Source organism: Leuciscus leuciscus (genome assembly GCF_965113295.1).
Source record: "Leuciscus leuciscus genome assembly, chromosome: 15".
NCBI lineage: Eukaryota > Metazoa > Chordata > Actinopteri > Cypriniformes > Leuciscidae > Leuciscus > Leuciscus leuciscus.
In genome coordinates, this window is record NC_138739.1 from 19,086,611 (window position 1) to 19,110,507 (window position 23,897).

Consider the following 23,897-nt stretch of genomic DNA (forward strand, 5'->3'; position numbering starts at 1 on the left):
CCAGCTCAGGAGGTGGTGTACGCACGTTTTGAGTGCGGGAATGCGCAGAAAAACAATTCCTAACACCACAAAACGCACTGACAAACTAAAAGATATGATATATTATGACCCACTGTAAAAAAACAACAACATAGTAATTATAAACTTAAGTGTTTATTTTTGTGCAACATGGACTTCAATGTTTAAGTTGTGTGACTTTACCAAAGCATTTGAATTGTAGGCATATGTATTCCTTCAGTTGCGAGCCTGTGCGCTTTACCTGACAGTTCACGCCTTGTTTATACTTTCGCCTGGCTCCGCAGCGCGAGTCTCCGCAGACTGCGCGCGCACCTCCCCAAACGGACGAGGCGTTTATACTCGACGCGCTCGCCGTTGTACTATTCTTTGAAACGATGGTTAGGCCAGGGTTAGGCCCGGCAGGTGTGCACGGACTGGGTTAAGTAATGAAAGGCTTTCAATGACCAAAAAAATTATTCAGACTTACAAAATAATAAAAATGACATTCTTCTTTTAAATAATAATAATAATAATAATAATACAAATAATAATAATAACGACATTCTTCTTCTAAATAACAATAAGCGTCATTAATAATAAAAATCTAGAAATCAATTTTGTTTCTTTCCACTTCCCTGGTTTCGCTTTCTCTTTCTCAAAGAAGTTTCTCTTCTTTGCCGTCTTCCGTGTGTCCATGGCGTAAAATGAGAGCGTGGGGGAAGCGGAGACTTGAATATATAGGGGCGTGTTATTCTAATGACGATCGTTTTCAGCCGCGGCATTTATCAAGGTCAGGTATTGCGTACACCTGGATTTCAAAGGTACGCACAGCTTCATAAATCAGGCGGTGAGAGGAGTGTAAGCATAATCTTACGGCAACAAATACACCCGTTTCTACGCAAGAATGATAAATGAGGGCCACTGTGTATCATTAGTTTTTTTTATTTAATATTGAAAGTAGAAAAATCAAGCGTAGCGTTAGTTCTGGCAGGTCACGTTAGTCAAGCTCGCATCAGCTGACTATCAGCTGATCCACATCTACCTATAGGAATACGACGCCTATCACCGTATACATATATAAGCTGCTTCAGTATTATCAGCAACTATCGCGTTTCTCAGGAGCGAATTACCCTCCTCCATCCCCAGCTCCTCCTCTCGTCAGTCAGGATTTGGCATTCTGATTCCCTTCGAATCAGAATAAATTCTCGAATTATGTCGTACTTTAAAATCTTGAATTAATGATATCTGCAATACATTCATGTTGGTCCTGTTCTGTTTACCCCAAGGGGGGTTATTGCTGCTCTCCCTGCTCTTATCCATGCTAGGCTGCATGGATGCACAGGGAGTTCTCGCCCAGAACGGAACCATACCGCCAATCCAAATTGCATGCTAATTGTCAATCATATATGACGATAGTGGTCCTGACAGAAATGAGAAACCCGCTTGAATATTGTTACAATATGATATTGTCAGCAGAGTGTGTCAGACCAGGTTGATTGAGAGTCCTGTGAATGTGACGTCATTGAGATGCACAAGCACGAAAAGTAAAATTGGGGACACTGAGAAGTTTGCGGTTGTGAGATTCTTTATTTGTAGGAAATAAGAGTGATTGACAGAGTGGATCAAGCGTATAACAGTGGATCAAGCGTATAACAAATATTAGATTTCTAATATTAGAATAATAAGTCCTCCGCTGCTGAAGTTGTATGGACTCTTAACGTGTTTATTGCAACTACATTTCATCTTTTTCTCTTCAAACAACCAGACTCACGAATGGCTTGACACAACCCATACAGGGGAGGAGCCTAGACAGGGCTTTCTTCTGTAGACCAAGCGTGCCACACAAGTGCTGAAAAGTGAAGCCAAAGCATCTCGATCGCCCCCCGGTGGCTGGTCCCAGTATAGGTCATAAAGCCCGCCTCCTCATGAAGTCTAATGGACTCGATGGAAACTAAGCATTCAAATTAGACTTAAGGCGAGACACGGCAGGCAAAAACATCGTTTTTTTTTTTACTGGTCAATTTTGAGATTTTTGGATAGTTGTCTTCAATAACATGTCTTCTTTCAGACTTGTGGTGAAAAAAAGTCCGAAATACACATTAAGGTCTTTATTTTACTACACTTTGTCTGTTCGCGTCAGTAGATTTCTCATAAATTCAACAAAAGTTGGCGTTCTTAATCCTCCCGCTGCTCCGCGATCTCTGTCTGCTCTCTTTCATCACACGCACGGCTGGACAGCTCTCTCTCTCCTTTACAACGCTGTCGGATCCAAATATGGTCATTTCCTTTTTATCAGCAACCAATCGTGAAAGTAATGGGGCTGAATGCGCAATCTCATTGGCTGATGATAAATCTTTAAAGCCCGTTTTCTCAAAATGACCTTTCTCTCATACTCCAAGTACGAAATCTCCACTTCAGTAGCACCTATATACACCAAACTTTCCAGTCTTGTACCTAGTTATATTATGAAGACATTTACAGAGGGATTTGTAAATATATTATTCCTAGCCTGATTTATATAACATTTTATTCCAAAAAACATGGCGAAAATCTTTTTTTTAAGGCTATTGACAGTATATTCTGATTTACAGGATAACAAAAGTAGATATCCATAAATCCCTCTGTAATTTTTTTTCCATCTAATATGTGAACACAATGAAAAAATTATTTTTAACCTGGCTTTATCCAATACTCAGATTTCGTTTTTTTAAATATATGCAAAATAGCACATATTTAATTAGATATTGCCTAATTTGCATATTTAAACATTAAATTATAGAAAACTTGTAATACATTTTTTTTCTCATCTTAATGTAGGTAATCAACTGGGAAAGTTTCATGGTGATATCTGCTAGTTAACAATTTTACCCTATTCACCTGTAGTGTCTCGCCTTAAAATAAAAAAAATTCAAAGATCTTTTGTCATTCATAGTTTTTATCACGCTGATTTAATTTTAAGTGTTTTTTTTTTAAATAAGTTTGATCTTAGTGCACTTAGACCCGATAACAACGCAGTGCTGAAGTGCCAACTAGTCTCTCCCTGTGAAGGATCCCTTTCCCACTCTACAGATAAAGCGTTGTCGGTATAATTTTGGTTTCACGTATCTACCCCAAAGTGATAAAATTCTGTATCAAAATTTCGTGAGTGCCATCAGCGTTTACCACAGGTTCGCGTTTAAAGTCTGTGTAGAGAGAACGATGTCGTCTTAGCGGCCTCTAATTTGGTAACTGGTGATCCTTGCAACGGAGGTGAGTCAATCAAGGCTGACTTTGGTTGGAGGGTTTCTTTATTCAGGAGCCGCTATAAAGCCAAAACAATCTGTAACCTTAAATTATCCGTTTGTTACTGTAAAAGCCGCTTTGAAACAGTCTACATTGTTAAAAGCGCTATATAAATGAAGATGACTTGACTTGACTTAAGGCCTCATTATGTTTCTGCGTCAACTCCACGGCGTAGCTACACCGTCACTCCTACGGCATCGTGGCTGTTTTATGATTCTGCGTCGGGTTGCGTTGCATCGAGGTGCATTTCACTGCCAGAACGCTAGGGGGGGGGGTGTGTGGTTCGCGAATCTCTTTGCTAGTCTGTTTTGGTTCCGTGCGCCGGTTCCGCTTTTTCATTTCCGACAATGGCGAGCGAAAGAGAGAAAGTGTTGTTCCTCGATCAAACGTTCCTCAACTTGATCCATAGTTGAAACAAACAGTGCAGTGGTCACTTTAAAAATGGCGGTATAGCGGGAGGGGAAAAGTCATTAGCGGGAGGGGAAAAGTGAGGACATTATATTTTAGCTAATTTCTCGGACACATCACAGTTTTAGGTCTGGACATTTTTATGAAATATGAGATAATTTTATGAAAATATTCCCAATTATTATTCCCAATATTACACGTCTTTTTTTCATTACATGTTGCCTAAAAAAAATCATTAAAATGCAAATTAGATACAGTGTATAGATGCATTTCATAGAATGGGAATGGCATTTATTGCAATGTTTACCCACGTATTGCATAAAGTAAAATGGTGTATCAAATAATTCTGTTATATCTTTCATAACATAGTTGAGAATAATTTTTATACAAAGTTTGGATTTAAAAAAGCTAGAACCTAAAACTTGATTGTTTAATGAAATAAAACATATTTTGTTTTTGCCAGTTCATGTCTTTTCATGTCTTTTAATTTTCTTAATAAATTGGTCCTAGTTCCTGTTGTCCTCTACAGTGGACAAATATTCATGGCAAAATATTATTGCAATTATTTTCCAATTATTGGTAAAAGTGATGACTTGTAAATATTCTTAACTGTCCCACTGTAGCCTACAATGCTATGGTGGAGCCGTTGCTCAGCCTTCATCTGCACTTTACCAGAGCACCCAGTTATTTGATTCTGGAACCGGGCCTGTTTGTGTTTTTGTACTCGCCACCACTTTACCTTACTTATGTTCAATATTGTCAAACAAAATGAGTGCATTTTACTGTTGCTTGCCTGTAATTTGTACTACAAGTAAATTGTTTACAAGTAAACATGTTTTAAATGTATATGACAAAGGGTATAGGATTTGGTTACTTGGTTGACCCTTATTTTTTCTTGCTTTGTTTTCAGGATCTTGAGAACAAAATAATCATATTTCTGAAGAATGAGCTGGAAAAGTTTAAGAAAATTTTAAATAAAGGGAACACCCAATACTTTGTGCAAGACTTTACAGAGGACATGTATGATGTCAAAGAAGCAGCTCTTGATATGGCACTCTACTTCCTGAGAGATATGAAGCAAGTTGAGGCTGCAGATGCTCTACAAGGTAAGAGTGTCATGGGCATAACAATCTGTCATTGTCCCTTGTATGAGAAAATATCATTTTCTCTTGTATATTTTATATGTCCTTCTGTGCTGGCAATGTCATTCCAACTAAGGAAGTTAAACTTTCCCCAAATAACAACCCCTGGGTTTCTAAGGAAATGAAACATTGTATTAACCTGAAAAAATGGCCTTTATGGAGGGTAGTAAAAGTAATTTTAATGAACTGAAAAAGGAACCGAGAGACAAAACTAGGCTGGCCAAGCTTCGCTTTAAAGACAAGATGGAGGAGAGGATTATTGGAGGAAATACAAAAGTAGCATGGCAGAATCTGAATATGATGATGGGAAAAACTAAAGCTTCAACTCAAGTTCATAGTCCAGACCCTGCTTCCTTTGTAGAGCAGCTGAACACTTTTTATGCCAGGTTTAATTTGACTAATCCCGGGAACGACTGGGACCAGTTTGATATCAGTAGTACCTCTACACCAATGAGTGTGGATGAGCAAAGGGTTGTTTCCATCCTTTCCAAATTACAGCCAAGGAAAGCTCCTGGTCGAGACGGACTTGAGGGCCGCATGTTGAAAGAGTGCTCGGCCCAACTAGGTGGTATGTTGACACAGGGTATGTACCTAAAGCATGGAAGGAGACAACCATTATTCCTGTTCCTAAAAAAACCCATGTCAAGAAGATGACAAATTGTATACCTGTGGCACTCACTTTGATTCTTTGCAAGTGCATGGAGAAGGTGGTGGCGGGGGAGCTTACCACCAAGGTAGCTGAGTGTCTGGACCTGCTCCACTTTGCCTATAAGCCAAAACGGGGAGTTCAGGGATGCCTGCTTAACTCTCTTTTGGATAAAGTGACTGGACATTTGTTCGGATTTTATTTATGGATTTTACTTCTGCTTTCAACACAGTGAACATTTGCCTATTACTGAATTGCCTGGAGAGACTACAAGTTAAATCAAGTCTTGTTCCATGGATTAAGGACTTTTTAAAAGATAAACCCCAACATGTCAGAATGTATGGTTTTAAATCTAATAGTATTATTGTAAATACGGGGGTTCCTCAGCAACCACTTAGGCTGGGGGGGGGCTGGTAGTGGAACAAGTTGAGACCTTCACATATTTGGACACTGAGATTGATAGCCATCTATCCTTTACTCCGCATGTGAATAGCATCTATAAGAAGGCGCAATAGCGCTTATTTCTGTTGAGAAGGTTGAAGGGTTTTAATGTAAGACAGAATAGCTTGACAACAGTGTATCATTCTCTAGTTGAATCAGTTATGACCTTTAATATTGTATCCTGGCTTAATTTTCTTTCTGTTGGAAACAAGAAAAAAAATATCCAGAGTAATCAAACAGGCATCTCAAATTATTGGGGCCCTGCAGATTCAACTTGTAGATCTTTATAACTGTGCAGCAAAGAGGAAAGCAGTCACCATCGTTACTGACCCCTCTCATCCTCTGTAACCCTCTTTTCAGTTACTGCCATCAGGTTACCGCTTTAGAGCTCCTTTGACCAAAAAGAAAGCTTACAGGAACTCTTTTATTCCTACTGCAATTTCTATTTTAAATAAGACCAAAAAATTGTGTTAGTCTATTGTATTTAAGCCTTTATTTATTTACATATTTGTAAGGTATTTTCTTTGTATTAATTGGGTTTTGTGATGTGTGTGTGATTGTCTTGTGTATATGTGAGCCTTTTAACCTAAGGCAAATTTCTATCACTGGTTGATAGATAAAGTTTTTGAATTGAATAGAATTTTTGAATTGAATTGATGCATGTCTGTTTTATGTTCTCGTTTGTGTGTTAGATGAGCTTGTCCTCATTCATCAGCGACCGCTAAAATCAAACCTGAAGAAGAAGCATCAATCTGTATCTGAAGGAATAGCTAAACACGGTGACTCCAAGCTTCTGAATAACATCTACACAGATCTCTATATGACTCAGGGTGCTAGTAAACAAGTCAATACAGAACATGAAGTAAGACAGATTCAGGCTGCTGCCAGGCGACAAGAATCACAAGAGATACCAGTTGAATGCAAAAATTTGTTTGAAGCACCTGAACAAGACAAGGAGATCAGAACTGTACTGACAAAAGGAGTTGCTGGCATCGGAAAATCTGTCTCTGTGCAAAAGTTTATTGTGGATTGGGCTGAAGGAAAAGAAAATCAGGATATTACTTTCATATTTCCTCTTGCATTTCGAGAGATGAACTTAAAGAAGAAAGAAAAACAAAGCTTAACAAGTCTTATAAGTCAGTTTTTCCCAGAGACAAAAGGACTGAACCTTGCAAGAAACAATACATTCAAAGTCCTGTTCATCCTTGATGGATTGGATGAATGTCGCCTTCCTCTAAACTTTGATGGTAACGAGACGTGGTGTGATGTATCGTCACCAGCCTCTCTGGATGTTCTCCTGACGAACCTCATCAAGGGAAATCTGCTTCCTTCTGCTCTCATCTGGATCACCACCAGACCAGCAGCTGCCATTAAGATTCCTCCTGAATGTATCGACCGTGTGACAGAAGTACAAGGATTCAATGATGCACAAAAGAAAGAGGAATACTTCAGGAAAAGATTCACGGATGTGGATCTGGCCAATGAAATCATTGACAATGTTAAACAATCAAAGAGTCTCTTTATCATGTGCTACATCCCGGTCTTCTGCTGGATTTCAGCCACTGTTCTCCAGAACATTTTGGAAGAGAAAAGGAGTAATGATGTAAAAAACAATCAGGCAGATGAAGCCTCTAAAACACTGCAGAAATCAAATACTGAAGACACTCCCAAGACTCTGACACAAATGTACACACACTTTCTACGCTTTCAGATCCTTCAGAGCGGACGAAAGTATGATGGAGAATACACACCAGATGTTTCCTGGGATAAAGATGCCATCCTTTCACTAGGGAAACTGGCATTTCATCAGCTGGAAAGAAACAACCTGCTTTTTTATGACACAGACCTTGAAGACTGTGGTATTGATGTCTCTAAAGCATCAGTGTATTCAGGCATGTGTACTCAGATCTTCAAGGAGGAAAAAGGGATCATTCTTGGTACCACTTTCTGCTTTGTTCACTTGAGCATTCAAGAGTTTATTGCAGCCCTTTATGCACATCTGTTTCTAGACATAAAGAAGAAAAGTGTGTTTGATCAAGAGTCTACAGAACAGGAAAACAAAAATGAAGCCATGATTGATTTGCTCAAGACTGCAGTGGACAAGGCGCTCGAGAGTGAAACTGGACACCTGGACCTTTTCCTTCGCTTCCTCCTCGGTCTATCACTCCAGACCAATCATCCACTCTTACGAGGACTGTTGACACAGCAAGATGACAATGACAAGAACTACAAGGAAATAGTGCAGTACATCAAGAAGAAATTAGAAGATAATCTGTCTCCAGAAAGATCCATCAATCTGTTCTACTGTCTGAATGAACTGAATGATCAAACTCTGGTGAAAGAGATTCAGACTCAACTTAGAGAAGGAAGTCTCTCATCTGGTGACCTTTCACCTGCCCAGTGGTCTGCGGTGGCCTTTGTGTTGTTGACATCAGAAAAAGATCTGGAGGAGTTTGATCTTCAGAAATTCAAGAAATCAGATGAGTGTCTCTTTAGACTGTTGGAAGTTGTGAAAATCTCCAAAAAAGCTCTGTAAGTAATTTATAGCAAAGGTCATATCCAACTTGCTTCATCTTATGATTTTCACGTAATTCTGAAGAGCTTGATTAGTTGGTTCAGATGTTTTAATTAAGGTTGGAGCTAAACTCTGCAGGACACTGGACCCTGGTTCTGTTTCTGAACTTTTAATCATAATGCAGATCAAATATAATACAGGCACACCAGCCTAACTCATTCTCCAGTTCCTCGTCTAGGCTTTAGAACTCCCCGCATTAACCCTATGAATGCCAGTACAAAATAAAACAGCAATTTTTTAAAACGATTATAAAAAGTCTGTGCACTCCACTACGAATGTTATTTAACCATATTCATTTACAATTGGTATGGATAACTATAACCATTATTGATTATTAAGATAGGTAAATGTTTAAACTATTTTTAAGCACCTAGGAAATTCTATATTTCCAACCATTTTTTTTTGTAGAGGAAGAAACAACATCTTTAAAATTAAATGGAAAATTAAATGTATATCGTATGCATCATCTTTAGGGAGTATACTGAATTTTATCTCTTAATATTACTGTCGTATATTTATCGTTCGTATAAAATTAATAAATGGATTTTTTAAAATATTTGTATAGCAAATATATTGTGTGTATTACATTTTTCTTTGTATTCTAAATTATTTCTTGTAGGTTAAACGATTGTGACTTAACAGACAGAAGCTGTTCAAGTCTGGGTAAAGCTCTCAACTCAGATAACAATCTGGAAGAGCTGAATATGAACAATAATAATCTACAGAGTTCAGGAGTAATTAATCTCTGCTCTGGACTGAAGAGTGTGAAGTGTAAACTGGAGATACTGAGGTAAGTTGTGTGACAGCAGACAAAAGGTGTGATTTAGATGTACTTTACAAAGTTTGTGTATAAATAATGGGTTTCAATACCATCAGTTAGTTAATATAAATTGTATAAATGTCTAAAGACATGCAGGTAAGGTGGATTGGATATGCCAAATTGTCACAGTGTGAGTGTGTGTGTGTGTGATTATGAATTTGTCCCAGCACTCTCAGGTTGTGACAGGAAGGGCACCCAACGTAAAACCTGTGCCAAATCGTGTGTGTGAAGCGGACCCTGCAAATTAGCAAGAATAATGCTAAGAAAGAGAGAGTTAGTTAGTAAAGTGGTAAACAAATTATTAGTTTTTACAATTTATACTATCTACTTTGTTTCAGAAACAAATATGCTTAATTTACATCTCCTTCAGTTTGACAGTTAAAGGGAGTTAATGGTAGTTCACCATAATAAATTCATGAAACCTAGGAATTAAAATTTGGGTAACACTTTATTTCAATAGTCCACTTTAGACATTCTACTAACATTAAGTAACTTTGCAGCTACATGTCAACTAATTGTCATTAAAGTGTTAGTAAACTGTCTGCTTAATATCTGCTAACACTTTATTTTATTGGTCCCCCAACAAACATTATACTGACTATAAGTAACTTGGCAACTACAAGTCAACTTATTCTCCCAACCCGAACCCTAATACCTAACCCTAACCTAACAGTCTACTGACAGTCTACTACAGCCTACTAATACTCTAATGAGAGTTAGTTGACATTTAGTTGAAAAGTTATATATAGTTAGTAGAATGTCTAACGTGGACTATCGAAATAAAGTGTAACCAAAATTTGTATTACCTAGTTGTAAATCTATCTGCTTTGCTTTTTCTATATTGTAGAAAACACATTATTTATTACATAGCAAAACATTTTGTGGCAAGGTTCAAATGAAAAGAGTTATAAGAATCAGGAAAGATAGTGATATCCAGCTAGCTATATGTTAACCATAAACCAATCATGAGACGTGTGAGAGACAAACTATAACTATAAGACTATAACAGAGGCCAAACAGTAAGAGCTGTGCAGTAAACCTCACTCCCTTGGCCTCAAGAGGCGCTAGCTACTGTCTGCTAGCTTGCCCCTCACGCTGGTAAAGCTGGTTTGAATCAAATACATTGACATTTATTTTTCAGACTCAGCCAGTGTGCGTTAACAGAGGAAAGCTGTTCAGCTCTGGCTTCAGTTCTCAGTTCAGACTCCAGCAGTCTGAAGGATCTTGACCTGAGCAATAATAATCTGAAGGATTCAGGAGTGAAGCTGTTCTCTGATGGACTGAAAGAGAACTGTAAACTGGAGAAACTCAGGTCATTTAATGTCTAACATATTAATCTTAGACTAGATTTACTGTGTCTAACACTGGACATTTCGTTTGTCTCTATATTCAGTGATCAATGTTTGATTGAAATCTCTTTTCTGTAGTCTCTCAGACTGCAGTATCACAGAAGAAGGTTATAAAGCTCTGGCTTCAGCTCTGAGATCAAACCCTTCACACCTGATAGAGCTGGATCTCACAGGAAATGATCCTGGACAATCAGGAGTGAATGAGCTCCTTGATGTACAACAGAAACCAGACTGTAAACTAACAATAAGGTGACATGTGATGAAATAATACAAAATGAATGATATGCAGGCAAATTAATTGATGAAAGTACTGTAGCACTGAAATATTTCCATAAAAGTAAATTCAAGATGAACCATTTCAGACTTTTTTCATCAATCAAATACTACATCAAGCTTAGTTGCTTATTGATTTATATTTGGTTCAATTTCCATTCTGCAGGTTTTTGAGTCCTGAAGCAGAGAAAGTCTGTCAGAATTTGACTAATGTTCTGGGTGAAAACCTGTTACTCCTGAGAGAGCTGAATCTGAATGAATGTCAACTGGGACACTCAGGATTGAAGAAACTTGTTCCCGTACTGGAGGATAAACACTGTAAACTCAACAGACTGATGTAAGTTGTATCGTTGTTATGATGACAAGTTCAAGTGCTTTTAAACCTATATTTAATTATCATGTGAAAATGATGAGTGCTGAACGAATTACCATGTTTCTTTTGTATTTACATCATCATTATCAATGGTCACTTACAGTAGTATATGAAATAAACGTAACAGTAAAAGTAGTATCTGACTAACATTTTTACTAAGGTACTGACACTTAGTTTTCTCTTTATACAGTCTGAATAACACCCACGTGACAGAAGATGATTGTAATGCTTTAGCTACAGCTTTAAATTTAAATCCTTCAAATCTGAAAGAGCTGGATTTAGGTTGCAGTATTCTCAGAGACTCAGGAATGAAGATCATCTCGTCTCTGTTTGCAAATGTAGAGTGCAGACTGGTAAAGCTGAAGTAAGTAAATCAAAAAAATGTATTCAAATATCATATTGATGTATAGAAGCAGTAGCCAAGCTATTAGTTGTATCATTGTATGCATAGCTTAGATTTGGATATTATCGATTTGTTCTCTTTGTTAGAGGTCCAAGTACGTAGTGCTGAAACTCTATTGTACCGATATAGATATCATTCCACAAAGTGATGAAGTCACTGATCACTACATGGTAACTTGCATATTACGTACTGCTGTAATATGTCATGCAGCGCCGCGTTATCGACCAGGCAGAACAATCCTTGCATCCACCATAGATAATTTCTCAAATTGCTTATCTAATCTGTCTCAGCAGCTGCCCGAACCCAAACAAACAGATGAACTAGAAGAACTAACTAGCACTATGAGCACCATTCTCTCTAGAACATTGGATGTGGTTGCACCTATTAAATTAAAAAAGGTCAGAGAGAAAAATAAAGCACCATGGTATAACAATACTACGCATGTTTTAAAGAGAGAAACCCGTATTTTAGAGCGTAAATGGAAACAAACTAATTTAGAGGTCTTTAGAATCGCGTGGAAAGACAGTATGTCACGTTATAAAAAGGCCCTAAAAGTGGCCAGGGCTGAGCACCTCCGCAAACTAATAGAAAACAACCAAAATAATCCAAGGTTTTTATTTAACACCGTGGCTAAACTAACAAATAAACAGACGTCACCCGAACAAAATATCCCGTTACAGTTCAGTAGTAATGATTTCATGAACTTCTTCACTGAGAAAATAGAAAGCATCAGAACCACAATTGTAAACGTTCAATCTTCAATCGCGCCTTATAATTCAGCTTCAATTATCACCCCGCAAGAACAATTACAGTGCTTTACAACTATAGAACAAAAAGAGTTAAATAAACTTATCACTTCATCTAAAACAACAACATGTTTATTAGATCCTATACCAACTAAACTACTGAAAGAAGTGTTACCTGTAGTGGAAGAGCCTCTCCTCAATATTATTAACTCGTCTTTATCTCTAGGTCATGTTCCAAGAACATTTAAACTGGCAGTTATAAAACCTATCATTAAGAAACCACAATTAGATCATAATAATCTAGCAAATTATAGACCCATTTCAAATCTCCCATTTATGTCTAAAATATTAGAAAAAGTGGTGTCCGCTCAACTGGGCTCTTTCTTGCAACAAAATGATATCTATGAAAAGTTTCAGTCTGGATTCAGACCGCATCATAGCACTGAAACTGCGCTCGTTAAAATCACAAACGATTTACTTTTAGCTTCTGACCAAGGCTGTATCTCAATACTAGTTTTACTTGATCTTAGTGCTGCGTTCGATACTATAGATCACACATTACTCTTAGATCGACTACAAAATGATACTGGTGTTCAAGGACAAGCACTAAGCTGGTTCAAATCATACTTATCTGACCGCTACCATTTTGTCTATTTAAATGGAGAAAAATCGATCATAACTCCAGTAAACTATGGAGTGCCGCAGGGATCTGTATTAGGCCCTCTGTTATTTTCAATATATATGATGCCACTTGGAAATATTATAAGGAAACATGGAATTAGTTTCCATTGTTATGCTGATGACACTCAAATATATATTTCATCAAGGCCGGATGAAAACGCTAAATTTTCCAAATTGACAGAGTGTGTTAGAGATATAAAAGATTGGATGACGCGTAATTTTCTTTTATTAAATCCAGACAAGACAGAGGTAATACTTATCGGTTCAAAAAACCGCCCACAAAACCTCGCACAATACAACTTTAACATCATAGGATGTCCTGTTACTTTATCCTCTACAGTAAAAGACCTGGGTGTTATACTCGATTGCAACCTGTCTTTTGAAAATCATATTTCATATGTTACAAAAACAGCCTTTTTCCACCTTAGAAACATTGCTAAGCTACGTAATATGCTATCAGTTTCTGATGCAGAAAAGTTAGTTCATGCATTCATGACCTCGAGACTGGATTACTGTAATGCTTTATTAGCTGGTTGTCCTGCATCCTCAATAAACAAGCTACAGTTAGTCCAAAATGCCGCCGCTAGAGTTCTTACGAGATCAAGAAAATATGATCATATAACACCGATTTTATCATCACTGCATTGGTTACCTATAAAGTTCCGTATTAATTACAAGGTATTGCTACTGACTTATAAAGCCCTAAACGGCTTAGCTCCAGTCTATTTAACGGATCTTCTATCGCCCTATAATCCATCGCGCTCGTTAAGATCACTAAATTCAAGGCTTTTGGTCATACCTAGGATATCCAGAACCACCAAAGGAGGGAGAGCATTTTCACATTTGGCTCCAAAACTCTGGAATAGTCTTCCTGATACTGTTCGTTGCTCAGACTCGCTCTCCCAGTTTAAAACTAGATTAAAGTCGCATCTCTTCAGCCAGGCATTCATATAATCCCACAGTTCAAACTACAATCCTGCCTCTAGCTCATAAATGCCAGAGGAGAACTGGCCCCCGACTGAGCCTGGGTTCTCCCAAGGTTTTTTTTTTCTCCATTAGGTCACCTGATGGAGTTTTAGGACACCATTAGGTCACTTGATGGAGTTTTTCGGTTCCTTGCCACTGTTGCCTTTGGCTTGCTCAGTTGGGGATATTTTGGGGATATTTAATTTAATTTTATCAATCAATAAATTCCTCTTGAAACAAACTTTGTTGTATTATTTAAATTTAATACTGTGAAGCTGCTTTGATACAATCTGTATTGTGAAAAGCGCTATACAAATAAACTTGACTTGACTTGACTATTGTAATTGTTAACATTTAAGCATTTTCACCTAAAATTGATCAGCCAGACCAAACTGTAAGTTGAAGAGACTTGAAACTTTGAAGGATGGTAGTACAAACCCCATCTACATCGTCACCAAGGCTCACCCCAATCTGCCTGATGGTGGCGCTACAGCAATCAAAAGTACTTAATGGTTCATAACTCCTAAACCATTCGCAAATCACACTACTTTCCGTGCATGCCCACCTCATTCATAGCATATGGTAGAACTCCTCATTCTGAGGAACTTTGCCTCTAGGACCACCGCTGTCAATCGAATCTTTCATTAAATATTTCAAAAAAACCTACTTTCGTGAACTAGTCCTAGGTTTTTGGCTCTGTGAAAAAGCTAAAACATATGTAATGGGGCAGAAGGGGTGCTTTTTAACTGCTCTTGGCTATGCTACTCCAATTTCTTTTGGGTAGAAAATCCCAGATCACCTGAGGGTTTCCTGTACGGTAGTGTTGTCACGGTACCAACATTTCAGTATTCGGTACCGATACCAGTGAAAATCCACGGTTCTCTGTACCAATTTCGGTACCAAAGCTTAATTTAGATTAAATTTACATAATTATATTAAAGTGTATATCACAAAAATGGAAACTGTAGTATTAAAAACACTTTACAATAAGATTCCATTTGTTAGATAACATTAGATAAAATGACCTAACAAAACAAACAATAGTTATATACTGTCGCAATTATTCTCCTTTAGGGGTTAATTTAAAAATACATTTTTAAAATCAAAAGTTAACATTATTTCTGTTAACATTATTTAATGCACAATGAATGAAGTGAACAAACATGACCAATCAAGTGTTTTGTATTAAATAACATTCACAAACAGTAATTAATGTTGTAAAAATATGTTGTTCACTCAATGTGTTATGTTAGATAACGCATTAAGTGATGTTAATGAATGGTATCTTATTGTAGCATTACCAAACTATACAGGAGATAAAATGTTTTATTTGACTTGACTATACTTTTATTTAATCCAAAACTGTATTCATATTTAACTTTAAAAGGGCTTTTTAAACCTGCTAAGACTTACCCAGCCAAGAATAAGACTAGAACTGCTTTTCTGACAGACTGAAATTAATGACGGCTTTTTATTTCTCATCTCCATAAATATATCTAGTAGTAAAGCTAATGCAAGGGCTTGAAATCAATTAATAGGCCTATGTCACACTTCCTCGTCGTCATGGAGAGCGCAGTTTGCACAAGCGTTTGTACTCCCGTGGCGTCTGTCGTTGCTATGCATCCATGAACGCACATGGAAAAGCGAGTGCGCCGCTTCTATTATGAGCGCGCTTGCCGCGCGCCATTTGAAATAACGTATCTGCACGCGCAAAAACATCAGCACCACATCAGCAGCAGCACCGCCGATCGCCATCAGCGCTTTTATGAAGATGACGCAACTGCACGCGCTTCGGGCATGCACGCGCATCAAGTACCGGGTTTGAGAAAACCTGGTACCATGACGTTTAAAAAAAAATTTGCACAGACTTGGTACCGAAGTACCGGGTCTTTTGACAACACTACTGTACGGTAATTCAATTCAGTGAATATACTCAAGGCAAATTTACTATAAACAAAGCATCACTTTTATTAAATACATTGATTCTCATTTGATTTCACTCAAAAACCGGCAAAACTTGTTCTTAAAAGATGGCAGTAACTATGGAGGGTAACATAACACTTCAAAAAGAAAACGAACAAAAGAAAAACAATACATAAAATGAACCCAAAAAATTAAAGCTTCCCTATACACCACACTAATGCAAAAAAAAAAAAAAAAATTCCACACCACACTTGTACAGGTAAGAGTGAATTTCATTTCATACAATAAAACGATCCGCTTTAAAAAATCATAAACACTCACATGCAGTAGGCTGTAATGATCATTCAGTATCCACCGCTCATCCAGCTCAACATAACCAGTGTGAGGGTATTTAAAGCACACTTCTCTACAAAAGAGTAATTTGTCATGATATATACAAAAAGATTGCTACTAATCATTTCACACATTAACATAATCTCTTTTAACACATCGTAAACACTCGTGTGCAATATACTGTACTGATGATTCAGCATCCACTGCTCATCCACCCAAAAACATTTCAGGCACTGCAGCCCATTCCACTTATAGGAAGTGGCCTATTTAAAGGCAAAACGGACCTTCGGCAGATACCCTCAGCAGCGTCCTTTATTGACTTGGCTACACATATATATCCTTAGTAAATTGCCTGTTTTGGCTGTATATGGTAGTTTCCATCTATGATCTAGGTGGTTACATGTTTGCTAAATAAAACATAATACCTTTTTACGTATTTGCTTAAAGGCCTTAAAGTGCTTGAACCCAGTTAATTGCTGAGTGAAGCTATATTTTTCACATTCTTTCTACAGGTTAAATCACACCAGTATTACTGAAGAAGGTTGTGCTGCTCTGGCGTCTGCTTTTAACTCAAACCCTTCAAACCTGATCGAGCTGGATCTGAGTGAGAATAAAATAGGAGACTCTGGAGTAACACAAGTCTCCAGTCTACTGGGAAATTCACAGTGTACACTGCAGATACTCAGGTCTGAATTCAGTTCATGTAAACATGAATCAAAGTTGAAGCCTAAAGTTGGCCTGTAAAAAAAGTTTAAAATGTTGGTAAACATAATATTTGGGAGGTACTGTAGTCAGCAGTGAATGCATTGGTGCACAACATGCATACATTTTTTTATATAGCTATTGAAAAACATATTGATCTTTTTGAGGTGCCGCACATTATAAATGTCTTAATGGTGTAAGGCTGATAATGAAATATTGAAATAATTGAGTAATTGATTACAGTTTTATTATTTAGACTTTCAGACTGCAGTATCACAGAAGAAGGATATAAAGCTCTGGCTTCAGCTCTGAGATCAAACCCTTCACACCTGATAGAGCTGGATCTCAGAGGAAATGATCCTGGACAATCAGGAGTGAAGAAGCTCAATAATTTACTACAGGATCCAGACTGTCAACTGAAGACACTAAGGTGAGACGCGATGAAATAATACAAAAATTAAATACAGGTGAATTGTTTACAAAAATATTATTTAAATAATACTGTCTGTTGGATCAAAATAAATTCTAGATAAAATATGTTACACATTTTTCTATCAAAATCAGATGCTGTTTTTCATTATGCAAAGTTAATTCATCTTACCTTTGTGCAGGATTTTGGGTCCTGCTGCAGATGAAGCCTGTCAGTATGTTAGAGGAATTGTGGGTAAAAACCCATTACTCCTGAGAAAGCTGAATCTGAGCAAACGTAAACTAGGAGACACAAGAGTGAATCAGATCTCTGCTCTACTGCAGGATAAACACTGTAAACTCAACAAACTGATGTGAGTATTTTATATTGTTCTATTCTCTGCAAAGTATCTAATCCATTTCAGATTCTAATCAAATATGGTTAAATTAACCATCTTAGATGTATCTCTCTCTGTTATCCTAGTTTTTGTGGCTGAAACACACTGAAGAATGTTTCCTGTCTTTGTTTTCTTTCTCTTCAGGTTGAATAATAACAGTATTACAGAAGAAGGTTGTGCTGCTCTGACTTCAGCGTTTAATTCAAACCCTTCAAACCTGATAGAGCTGGATCTGAGTGGGAATAAACTTGGAAACTCTGGAATAATGAAGATCTGTCCTCTGCTGAAAAATGCACAATGCAGATTGGAGAAACTCAAGTGTGTATTTTTATTTATCAACATTTCTGAATGTTAATATGCATTTGTAAATGCTCCTTTTATCAGAATAACTGAAAATTAAACTGGCTTAAATTTCTGTTTTACTCCTCAGTTTCACTATTTGGACCATTTGACTTTTCATGTCACTGATTTTAAATATCATAAATAAATTGTGTAAATGTGGTTTAGGAGCTCCAAGTAGTTTGTCAGAATGCATTTATAAGCCTGCATCTAATCTCTGTCCAAACAAAGAATTAACGACTTATTTCTGTCAGGACCACTATCGTCAAATACGATTGACAATTAGCATACAGTTACACCCGTTTCACACATACTCCGTTTGCGGTGCTATTTTTTTCCGTACCCATGTTAACAGGCTAGAGCTTTCACACTGCACGCGGTTGCGGTCCGGCGATCCGTTCCAGTTGCGGTGCGTATACAGCAGTGCAGCGATCGTTTCCGCATCAAGTCTATTTTTGCTGTGCTGCACACGCTGAATTAAAATGACAGCGCATGGTTCGTGGTCAAAATGAACACAGATTGACATGAAAATGTAGTAATTTCATCATAAATGCATTTAATTAAATAAAATGTAGTAATCTCACCATAAATGCATTTAATTGAATAGCCTAATACTATTTTTCACAGTCATCTTTTTACTTTATGACCAGGGTAAAGCAAGGAAAACTACAATTTACCTCAACAAGGCGACATAATGAACGACAATCATTCGTTTTCGTGGAGGTGGAAAAACAAGTTCTTTGACATGCTAGATTTATTATATAAAGATTAAAATTATGCAAAAGAAAAGGTATGAGTCTGCTGTTTTTGTCAATTTTAAGTTTTAATTTAAAATGTTTGCAATTTTTGCGAAGTAGCCTACATGGTTAAATATTTTACCACTTGCTTGAGCAACTTAATATATAATCTATAGAAGTAATACATTGAATAATACGTTGTTTAAACTGTTTAAACGTGAATATCTATTAAAGAGTGTTTATGTAGGCTACAAAGAGAATAGCAATGCTGACAAAACTGTTTTTAAATAAAAGTTGCTGATAACTTCTGGATTTGAAATACAAAAAGTGAGTAACTGGTTTGTGGTACAGCCGTGGATCGGTTGCACACTGCAAACACAGCATATGTGAAAGCACTATAGTGCATGCTGCTCCTGTACCGCATACGCACTGCAAACGGAGTATGTATGGTTCTGTTCTGGGCAAGAACTCTCTGCGCATCCATGCAGCCTAGCATAAGAGCAGGGAGAGCAGCAATAACCCCCCCCCCCCCCCCCCTTAGGGTAAACAAAGCCAACATGAATGTATAGCAGATATCATTATTTCAAGATTTTACTGTACAACATAATTTGAGAATTTGGTCTGATTCAGATGGGAATCAGAATGCCAAATCCTGACTGGAGAGGAGGAGCTGGGGATGGAAGAGGGTAATTAGCTCCTGAGAAACACGATAGCTGTTCATAATACTGAAGGAGCTTATGGATGCTGTGATAGGTGTCGAATTGCTATAGGTAGACGTGGATCAGCTGAGAGTCAGCTGATGCGAGTTGACTAACGTGACCTGCCAGAACTGACGCTACGCTTGATTTTTGTTTTACAGACTTTCAGACTGCAGTATCACTGAAGAAGGTTATAAAGCTCTGGCTTCAGCTCTGACATCAACCCTTTCACACCTGATAGAGCTGGATCTCAGAGGAAATGATCCTGGACAATCAGGAGTGAATCAGCTCCTTGATGTATCACAAAAAACAGACTGTAAAGTAACACTGAGGTGAGTGTTTTAAATTTATGAAGTGCGTCATAATGAAAATATTTTAAAACTGTTTAGAAAATTTACGTTGACAAATAAAGATATAACATGAAAACATGTCTATGAAATTATGAACATATGAATAGAAAAAAATACCTTCTAGAATATGATGCATCAATGTTTTTGAAAAATAAACTGACTGTCTCAAATAACCCAGTCAGCTATCACACTTCCTGTTTCTGGAAAGCGAAGCAGTGTATCGCTACTTCTGGTATCATCACAACAAATTGAACGCAATCAAAACTAATGCCTGAATCCTCTCGATGATGTTACTGCAGCCACGCGGCTGCTCTAATTCTAAACAAGGAAGACACCCTTACCTCATTTTCATGATTTCCCTACACAAAAAGAATTTAGGAAAGCATGGGTGTGACTGATACGGTGGGATAAAGGTCCTTCTGCATAGGAGTACGTTCATGTGTAGTAGACTTATGCATTTCTTAACTGAGGATGTTTACATTATATCTTCAGCCAGCTGAAATGTCTGAATAATAAATACATTTATTTCCGTGAGACCTTTCAAATGACACATGACTATCTGATATGTATGATGTTTTTGACATATTACAGTACATAGTTCAAAAAAGTATTTTATAAATGATGAAAAACTTTTTTTTTATCAGAAAATTACTCCGCAATTCTGAGGAGTTAAATTTAAAATGGCTAAATTCATTGTAAAGTTCAGATTCTAAGCTTTCAAATGACACCTATTTTGCCTTGATCAAGGCAATAGTTTTAAACAATATTGTTATCATTTTTTTTTTGCAGCTTGGTTGTGCAGACCGGCATTACACTCCCTTTTATAGGCACTACTCGCCATTTGTTAAGATTTTTTAGATGCATTAAAAAGCTGAGTTTCTAACCTTTAAAATGATACCTATTTTGTCTTATTCCATTGTCACGGTACGTGGTATGGGGTGGGCGATCTGGCGATTTATATCGTGATCGATCTTGAAGACGTCCATGATCTACTTTTCAAGCGAATCGTAGAGATTGCGATCTTTTATGTCCTCGTAATAGCGGGACTTTTATTTTGTTGCAGCGTCATACTTTTTTTTTAACGCCGCAGAGAACGCCTGATTGAGAAAGTCACCACCTGAGCAGCATTGCTCACATTCTCCGTGTCTCCACTATTTATTTTGGTTTTGAGTGGTGGTGAAACCAATTGTTTTTGTGTGCAGATCTCAGAGCCTAGGCTGCCTACAGAGACGTGTTTTTTTGACGGCATGCATATGGGGCGGGCAGCTAGCGGATCATTAGGAAAGATTAGATGAATCTGATCATTTATGTTTGGGCCTTTTTTGGGCCTGAAATCGCTGATACAACCTTTAATACTTTCTCATTTACTGTCAACATTCAGCAAATTTATACCATTTATATCATTTAAAAAGATTTTTGAATATCTAATAAACATTTAATTTCACATATTTAATCAAATCCAGCTGTCAGATATTCTGAAGTGTGCATTTGTAGCCTGCATGAACGTGTTACTGTGCGTGACGGCAGTGATGGAGTACTCGAGTCCTGGACTCTGACTCATCCCTATTCTCTGGACTCGAGTCCGACTCAAAACTCTATTCTCTGGACTCGTGACTTGGACTCGCAGACTGATGACTCGTACTTGAACTCGGACTCGAGGATAAAATCGAAGTCGAACTTGAGCATTCATAAAATTAATGACGTTGGATAAGTTTCTGACTAAATAGGTTATAAAAATTAGGGAGGGACTGATGTTGTGTGTTTGTGGTAGATGCGCAGATTTGAATTGTAATGTGCTGATCTATCCGGCGGGACATGAGTTGGCATGCGCTTGATGCATGTCTCATAAAATGTTAAACATGGGAGAAAGAGAAGAGCTGACATATGGATAGATCTGAATAAGAGTGACGGCACGAAAGAGTGCTGTCTGTGCACTGGTGACTCCACTCAGACTCTTCTTTCATGACTCGGACTCGAACACTGGGGACTCGAGACTCGACTCGGACTCTTCTTTGGTGACTTGGACTCGGACTCGAACACTGGGGACTCGAGACTCGACTTGGACTCGACAGTTGGTGACTCGACTACAACACTGCATGATGGACAGTCCGTGTGAATTAGTTCAACTTCACTGGAGACCCACGATCGACAAACTTTAAACCCTTGATTTCAAACTATGTTGCGCTATATTCAGGTGCCCACTATGTCATATTCATAATTTTCACTGTGTGCACCCAAAATGAAATGTTACCATGTCTTTATTTAAAAAAAAAAATAAAATAATAATAATAATAATAATAATAATAATTCCCAGTGCTCATAAACTTGCTGCCTAGTTGGCTACAAATTTTATAAATTTTTCTCAAACAATTTCTTTATTTGTGAAAAATACTTATGATTAAAGAATCAAGAAGTTATAATCTAAAATAAGTCTGTTTACTGTTTAAGCGATTTATATATAAATCTATTTTAATATAATTTTAATATATATATATATATATTTTTTTATAAGATTGAGATATATAAAAAAAAAAATAATTAAGATTGAGATATATTTTTTATAAGATTGAGATATATAAAAAAAAAATAATAAGATTGAGATATTACATTTTGGCAAGATCGAAGATGAGGAATAATACAGTACTAGGAGATAGACTTTAATAACAATATTCTGGAATCAGGGAATAAATGGAGTAGCACGTTAACCGACAAACACTGAGGGAGAACAGAAGGCTTATAAGCATGACCAAACAAAGGGAACTAACAAATTAATTAAGAAGATGCAGGTAAATGAAATGACTAATTAAACCAACTAAGGAAAACTAGGGATCGGGAAAGGTCCACGAGCCGGGACTCAAACTTGGGTCGCCCGAAGCACAACAATTATTCAATAAATAAATGATTAATGTCTGTTAACTTTTAAAAACTAACACAAATAATTATTATGAATATTATGAATATTCTGCCCTTTATCTCAAATTTGATTGAGTATGCAGTCAGATAATGCCTCCCAAAGACAATAGTTGCAGGGATCGTTTTCAAACCTTTACTGCTGTCCAGGGAAGAACGTAAAACTGTAGATGTCAAGTGTTCTCTAACTGTGAGGTGCCCACACTTGAAAAGGACCAGACCTGGGATTTCACTCAGAATAATATTTATTTTGATCAGTTGATGTAGCAGTGTAGTAGGATCAGGATCAGATGTAACAGGTGAAAAAACCTTTAAATAAATAAAAGAAAAAAGAAAAGAAAAACATTTTAAACAAACAGGTATTTTCCTAACACAGGAAAGGTCAAATGCATTTTTACAGGCAACACAGCTTGGTCTTTTTCTTAACACTATACCAATCTAAGCATTTGGTCTTTTCAGTTTATCAGTATCTCTTTAAACCATGCAGTAATAATTACTTTCAAACATCACCTGTAACAATAACACATTTACCACATTAAATACCAAACAGACAAAGGATTTAAATGAGAGTCTGTGAAACAAGAGTCCACGTGAGCTTACCGATAGCCCGTCATAATCAAAAAGTCCCAATTCCTCACAGTGAATGAGTTTGTGCCTCTGCCGACCTCTTTGTCCGTCATCCTCCAGTCAAATGACTAATGCGCGTATTTGAAACACTGAACTAGACGCTAGCTTCTAATTTCCCCAATTCAATTTACCTGGTTGAGCCTGCACCAGCAGGGGAGGCGGCATGCAGGAGAAAGAAATGACGGGTACACGGAAGACAGCCACACCTCCACCGGGTTAGCGCGACAGTACAAATACAAAATACAGCATTACAACTTGTTAATAGAATGAGAGCAGAATGTTCATAGAGAACAGCACAGTGAATGTTAGCTTCTGGTTATAAAAAAAAAATATATATATATATATATATATATATATATATATATATATA

At 37.2% G+C, this 23,897-nt stretch overlaps 2 protein-coding genes across 1 annotated transcript in view; one reads left to right on the plus strand and one right to left on the minus strand.

Moving 5' to 3' along the window:
• LOC309475673 (uncharacterized protein) overlaps positions 1 to 23,897 on the minus strand; it is a 204,200-nt gene that overhangs the window by 37,323 nt on the left and 142,980 nt on the right.
• The window catches only part of LOC309475586 (uncharacterized protein), a 388,909-nt gene that overhangs the window by 19,689 nt on the left and 345,323 nt on the right, over positions 1 to 23,897 (plus strand). Inside the window, exons 9-20 of the mRNA XM_082138404.1 lie at positions 4,598 to 4,793; positions 6,609 to 8,448; positions 9,111 to 9,281; positions 10,453 to 10,623; positions 10,739 to 10,909; positions 11,100 to 11,270; positions 11,497 to 11,670; positions 16,871 to 17,044; positions 17,317 to 17,490; positions 17,672 to 17,842; positions 18,011 to 18,184; positions 19,802 to 19,972. Of these exons, the coding sequence (XP_081994530.1) occupies positions 4,598 to 4,793; positions 6,609 to 8,448; positions 9,111 to 9,281; positions 10,453 to 10,623; positions 10,739 to 10,909; positions 11,100 to 11,270; positions 11,497 to 11,670; positions 16,871 to 17,044; positions 17,317 to 17,490; positions 17,672 to 17,842; positions 18,011 to 18,184; positions 19,802 to 19,972 (3,758 nt within the window). The remainder of the gene's footprint in view (positions 1 to 4,597; positions 4,794 to 6,608; positions 8,449 to 9,110; positions 9,282 to 10,452; positions 10,624 to 10,738; positions 10,910 to 11,099; positions 11,271 to 11,496; positions 11,671 to 16,870; positions 17,045 to 17,316; positions 17,491 to 17,671; positions 17,843 to 18,010; positions 18,185 to 19,801; positions 19,973 to 23,897) is intronic.